Consider the following 7,136-nt stretch of genomic DNA (forward strand, 5'->3'; position numbering starts at 1 on the left):
ACTGGTCAAGATTCCCACATCAGGGTGGAACTAGTCAGAGAGCCAAAACAAGCAAGTCTCCGTTCATGAAACCCCCTGTGACCAGGAAGGAAGTTTTCTGTTGTCACAAGGAGGAGGTCACATTGTGTATGCGTCCCCCTCTATTTCTTGACAACATGTCTATACATAAAGCTTTGGCAACATGAGACCAAAGCATGCTGTCTTGTAAGAAGACCTCCACTTCTTCTGGCAGATGTCCAACCCTGATGCCTCAAACTGACACATAAGTTATGGCTGAATAAATAGACACAGCATTGGCCCTGAACTGTGTGGTCATGGGACTGCATGGTTGTAATTACACAAATAAATCTGTAAGCAGATCTGGCCGGAGGACAGTGAGGTGGACTCCTGCACTTTGGCCCTGAGCTGAGAATCTCATTAAAATGTCTTCAAATGGTTTCAGTCACTGGTGCATCTCTGCACCATAAAATTCAGCAGGACTGCACCTGCACATAATCCTGTGCAAAAACATCCTCTGGCAAAGCCGCAGCAGCAAGAAGGAAGACAGGAAGGACAGGCAGAACGTCTGGGACTACATCACGTTAGTAGTGAGCTAAACATAACATAAGGAGGGGGATGGGATGGGTCTAGTCAGATTACCTCATCTAGCGCAAATTGTGTTATTACAACCCTGGTGGGTGAGCTCTGTCCTAAAAAGCAACAGAGATGGTCATGAGCAGTCAGCTGATCAACAGACCGGTGTTTTGATGTTATTATAGAAATGTCAGTAAAAAGGGAAATTATTGATTATTGTCAAAAGATTGAAATTTGGTTTGAGGTCGGTCTTGTAAACAGCAACAAGGTGGTGTGTTATGTTAGGTGTCTTTCCGCATCTCCTTATGTATTATTTATTATTCAAGACACAAATGCGCTCTTTTTCTTCAACTGCAACATTAGCATCTCCGGTTTAAAGTTACACATGCATGTCGTTTTAAGGCAATTTCATCAGTGACAAAAAGCACAGATGACAAAGCACTCCTGGGTTTTCTATTAGGATGTTATGGCAGAATAGACTAGTAAACACTTACATGTTGCGCGCGGTAGAGTATTTTCCTCCATTTCGGCGGCAGTGCCCTCGCTTTCCGTTCTTTTGTTCATTCAAACATGCGAGTTTGGGCTCTTCCTCCCTGGGGCAGTTCCTCTCATTCCTCAGGCAGAATGTAGGGAAACTTGGTTATAGCCTTTTAGCCCAAATCCCTCCTGCACGAGCCGGACAGGCAGGAAGCCACTCCAGGAATTTCAGATCCACCACAAAGAAGAGCCAAAAAATGAAATAAAACCGTGTACCAGCAGCCTGTTTACAGACACACCGGTGGCTGCGGGTGCTCCTGGGAGAAGCTGAGTGACTAAAAAGGTTCCGGGGGTGGGGGGAGAGATTTGGGAGAAAGAAGAGCACACGGGAGGAAGAGTGAGGGAAGTTTCTCACTCTCCGACACGACACAGCTGATGCTCTGCTCGTGCGGATGGTCCCTCACTGGCCTCCGAGCCGGACTGTACCATCAGCAAGAGGGGGGTGATGATATTATTCGTTATTTTATGTTTGACAATAGCAGGATTAACGCCGTGAAAGATAAATAACACAAACTTAATGCAGTCATTCAATTTATATTATAACACCATGGTAAAATTTACAAGGAAATAAATGTTTCTATACGTAAACATAATATTCACACCCCTCCTTTCTAATTGGTTCCTCCTCCTAACAGAACTACAGCGCTTACACCGGCAATTTTACGTGTCTCCAAAAAAAAAACCCAAAAGCCTTTAAACATAAAGTGTGCCGATTTTATCTGCAATGTCTCATTTTATGCAGTATGAGCAAAGACTTTATATATATATCAGGCTGATAGTAGAATGTAATCAAGTATCTACATCGACTCACGTGCCGCACAAATTTGAATTATTTGTGCTTTTACATAACTATTTCCATTTTGTGCAATTTGTACACTTTTATTGCAATCGATCACAAACTCTTACTGCTCTCCCTCTCCTACTAGTATTACAGATAATACTACACATCATAATTTTACTTGGGTTTTTGAATACAGAAGGGGTACTTATCAGTACTTTGACTTTAGTTAAGGATCTAAAGACTTTATTACTTTAATTGAGCTGTGTTTTTTCTTTGCAATCAATAAAATAGCTTCCATTAAACAGAATCTGCAACTTTCTCACAATGTGCAGTTATAGAGTATACGGTTCTCGGCAGAATGCAAGACTTGCTCTATAACATATATTTTCTGCAGGCCCTACTTATTTTTCATTATTGTTTCAACTGAATGCAGCCTTATATATTTTTTCACATTTTTGTATTGCTTTTACACTTTTTATATGTCTTACTTTAATCTTTACTTTTAGTATTATTATCCCTATATGCCGCTGTAACATTGCAAACTTCCCCATTGTACGACTAATAAAGGATTATATAATCTCATTTTAGTACATTTTTAATGAGGGCACAATGACAAATATTGCATCTTACTCTTGACTGATTTTTTTTATCCACAAACAATAAATAAATAGATAAAAGTAGAAGACCTCTTTATACTAAGGTCTTTGTTAGGCAAAACAGGGTTATCTGTTGCTTCAAACCACTTTAGGAGACAATCTCACCCTTAAATCTTTTAAAGACAATCGAAAGAGGATCCTCCCTAATCATTTAAAGAACAAAAGCCATGAATTCCCTTTTTCATAGAGTAAGTGAATGCACCGTGTCAGGGCTGACTTAAGGTATGTTTGCTTGCATTTTAGATCATAATAGCAGAACCTTCACCAAAGCAAAACCTTCCACTTAAAGACAAAATGGAGCGTTAATAGTCCAATGTATTGTAATTAAAAGGTTTTACATGTGTGTAATTTCACACTATGGAGAAGACAAGCTTTTCCTGTCAGCCTGGTTATTATTTTGGATGATGGATGTTTGATGTGTTAAACAGCTTTTGTCCTCTGTGACATACCTACATTTACATGTTTTAAGTTAGAAGTTATCAGACACATACTGATATTATCGCATACTTGCATTGTTATATAACAGTTAAGTACCCTAAAGTGTCTTCTCGTCTGCCACCTGTGGATCTCTCAGAGCATCTGCCCATAGGTGGGGGGCTGGGCTATAGAGAGGGGTGGGGTGGGGGGGGTGATCGGCACGCTTGAGAGGGGACCCCTGTCAAAAGGACCCCAGTGGGGGCTCCTTTGTGCAGCTGTTGAGCTGTGTTCACCCAAACCCCCAAGAGCCACCTGTCACTACTGCAACTGGAAAGTGGGGGGATGTTGAAGGAGGAGATGGGGGATGGGTGTGTGGTTGGTTTTACAGAATGAAAGACAAAACTTTTAATTTGTGTCCATTTTTGCCTGTTAAACAAATGGAACATGTTCTTTTTAATCTGCAGCATGACCCAGATAAATAGATTAAGATCTGTCGAAGTCATTAAAGTCTGCTGAATGAACAATGAACTGTAATTTAATCATATATGATTGTACTACAATTTGGATTCTAAATTAATCATTTGATTAAAAAAACAAAAAAAAACAAACATATTTTATTCATATAAATCAAAAGTGCACTTATTAGTATCTGTCTGATATCTGTCACCATTGAATTTAAACCAGTCATTTTAAAAAGGTTTGCACTGTAAATGCAATAAAAATGGGACAAAATGTTCCAGAAATCATCCTTAAAAGCATTTGTTTCAACTGTTTTGCAGTTCCTCTATAGTTTATTGCTTGTTTTGCCTCTTCAGCATATGCATTGAAGCCCTTTCATCATTTAATCCCATATTCATTCTGGTTTCTATTGCTGGGGCTGACCAAGCTTTTGAGCCAACATATGTGCACAATCCTGCACACACATGTGAACCCACAAAAATATTTTATATTGAACAAAAGAACATTTTGAGTCAAAAACATGTGGCATACTGATGTTAGTCGACATGAAGTCATATTAATATAATCACTGTATACTTCATAGGGTGTATAAAAGCGATTATATATGATTCACAGAGGAATATGAGAATTACTTCATATTTTTGCCGTGTTTCTTGCCTGAAGGATTTAGTCCTATCCTTTTAAGTCAGGAGGCAAAAATGCATTTATCACACAGCTTAGGCAGTAGAAAATAGTACATTCAGTCTCCACCGGTTTCATTTTAGATGTGTGGAAAAAGTTCTGCACACTCAAACTGACTTCTGGATTGTACACTTGAGAGCTTTTATTTATTATGAGGATCTGCTGTGAAAGATCCATGCAGCAGGTTCTCAAAATATATGTGGCAGATGCATGAACGATGTTTAAACAACCTGCAGAACTGTATCATCTCGTCCCCAAATGCAGGAAGTGGAAGATCCCCCTCTATCTACTCTGAATTCTGAGCACTCAAGAAAGAGCTCGATGTTAAAGCTGCAGCTGCACTCCTCACATAACACACAAACCCTCATACACATCTCATTAAACTGCCACTGATCGCCCAGAGCAGCCTTAAAAAAAAAAAAAGAAAAAGAGGCAGTTTACAGAGACAACCGGGATTGAAGAGTCAACAAAAATCATCAAGAGGATGTGATTGCATCAGTAAACACACAACCCATAACAGAGTAACACAGGGGGAACTGTCTCATGTGAAAAGTAGCTCAAAAGAAGAAGGACGCAGTGAATGAGATTCAGTAACAGAGGAGATGACGGAAAATTGATACCAAGCAAGGAATAAAGAGCTGCTCATCAGGACTGATCTATGGACAGATAGTGTTTGAAACCCTGTGTTTTTATTTTAACACTTTTTTAAAGAGGTACCAAAGGGATTCAAGCTCCTTAAAAAAGACATAATTTAAGACCCAAAGATCTATGGATGATCCACTAATCCTATCAACACATGTAAATAATTGGTGAAGAATACAGTTTGTCATCTTTTCACGGTTATCAGATATGACCCATTTAGACGTTCAGAGGCTCCGAAGTGAACGTGGAAACACCGTCATCTTCTACAACATTGATTCACCAGTAAAACCCATGGAGTTGGATCAATGACAGTGGATGGAGACACTTGTTTTATGTTCAGTTAGTGATATATTTTGATGAAAATGTCACTTTTTCTTCAGTTTTCTGTCTTTTTGATGTAATAACCCTCAACTTTAATCTGAGCTTTTATGAACATCTACATGATCAGTGAATTAAATACAAGAAAATACATGGTTTTCATTGAAAAAACACAAAATACGGAGGATAGTTTTCTAATAAATGGTAATAAATCATTTAAGAAAGATGAAATCTAGAGGACATTGATTCACCAGTAAAACCCATGGAGTTTGATCAATAACAGTGGATGGAGACACTTGTTTTATGTTCAGTCAGTGATATGTTTGCTGAAAGAGTTACTTTTTCTTCCGTTTTCTCTGTTTTAATATAATAAATTTTGATTTATTGAGTTTTGTTGAACATTTGAATTAGATATAGGAAATTAAATGTAGCAAAATACATGATTTAAGGTGGAAAAATGCAAAATGCAGAGTATATTGTAATAAATGGTGATAAATCACTTAAGAAAGATTAAATAGAGAGAAAAATTCATTTGGGAACTGCCACAAGAGTCGCACTGGGTCTTCATGGGTTAATCTTTGTTTTCAGAAATGCCCATTTTTGCATGTATACCTTAAAAAAATCTACCTTTTAAATGCAGTATTGACTTGAGCAGCGCAATAACAATGACAAGATCTTACTTTCCATGCCTTAAAGTGTTCCCTTAAAAACTTAAACAGGTTGCCACCTTCCAAAATATTTTCTGAACCATCACCTCAACAAAAGAAAGCGGTCTCCCATCTCCCATCTTTCACTTTGTATAAGAAGGAACATGGCGAGCGACTCCACCGCCAGTGAGTCTAGAGGTCAGCTACTGTGAATGGTAAGGGTAACCCTCAGCTTGGTAATGAAACAACAATAGCAGGAATGTTCAGAATGTCCCCAGAGAACATAGACCCAGTCTATGTTATAGACTACTGAATACACTATCTCTGCTTTTAGCAAACGGTAGCATTTAAAGCAGTGAGGGTGGAGTGTACTATAAGGGAAGGGAGGTTAATTAACTAGGATGGATTTACCGCTGGAATATGTATGTGCAGCTCAGAATTGATCCAGATTCAATATGTCAATAATAACTGTGAGATTATTTTTACTAGTGGTCAAAGGTCATCTTCACCTGTGAAAAGAGGCTGAAGTTGAAATAATATATGACCCTTGTTGTCATTTGTCTCTCATGGTGTGATTTAATCAGGCACTTAATCACACGTCATACTGGAAAAATGTGTGTGTAAGCACCGGCGCGAGTGGTAGGGAGAGATAGAGTGTGGGAGAGTTGCCTGTTTCTTTGTGTTTCTCCCTGGGGAGCTGGGAAAAGGAGCGCTGTTTAGTCTAAATCATCTGAATTTGGTTTACCTCTCATTGTGGCCCAGGACTCTGGTGACTTGAGTTTTGAAGGGTTTCAATATTTTGGAAGTTTAACATCCAGGGAATCTTGGAATTTGCACGCTTTGTTTATGAAGTGAATGTGAAACCATGGGGCTGCTTTGTTTTAGGCAGAGAAAGGTTTAATTTTTAATGTAAGATGAAGCTGCTGACAGTTCAGTGGTTACATAACAGCACCATAGGTCATTTATGTCTATATCCCCACTATCTATGTTCTCCTGTACCTATGCACCCCAGTGCCTATGTTTCCCAGCACTTATGTTCCCTGGTACCTATGTTCCCCGGTACCTACATTCCCTGGTATCTATGTGACCCAGTACCTATGTTCCCTAGTACCTATTTTCCCTGGTACCCATGTTCCCTATTGCCTATGTTCCCCAGTACTGATGTTCCCCAGTATCTATGTTCCCTACTACCTATGTTCCCTGCTACCTATGTTCCCCGGTACTGATGTTCCCCTGTACCCATGTTCCCTGGTAACTATGTACTCCAGTACCTATGTTACCCAGTACCTATGTTTCACAGTTTCTATGTTCCCTGGTACCCATGTTCCCCAGTACCTATGTTTCCCAGTACCTATGTTCTCCAGTACCCATGTTCCCTAGCATCTATGTTCCCCAGTACCTATGTTCTCCAGTACCTATGTTCCC

General features: G+C 39.3%; 1 protein-coding gene across 1 annotated transcript in view; it reads right to left on the reverse strand.

The window, feature by feature from the left end:
- map7d1a (MAP7 domain containing 1a) overlaps positions 1-1,471 on the reverse strand; it is a 63,110-nt gene extending 61,639 nt beyond the window's left edge. Inside the window, exon 1 of the mRNA XM_030158361.1 lies at positions 1,068-1,471. Coding sequence (XP_030014221.1) covers positions 1,068-1,137 — 70 coding nt within the window. The 5' untranslated portion in view covers positions 1,138-1,471. The remainder of the gene's footprint in view (positions 1-1,067) is intronic.
- Between the last annotated feature and the right edge of the window lie 5,665 nt (positions 1,472-7,136).

Source organism: Sphaeramia orbicularis, chromosome 16 (assembly GCF_902148855.1).
Source record: "Sphaeramia orbicularis chromosome 16, fSphaOr1.1, whole genome shotgun sequence".
NCBI lineage: Eukaryota > Metazoa > Chordata > Actinopteri > Kurtiformes > Apogonidae > Sphaeramia > Sphaeramia orbicularis.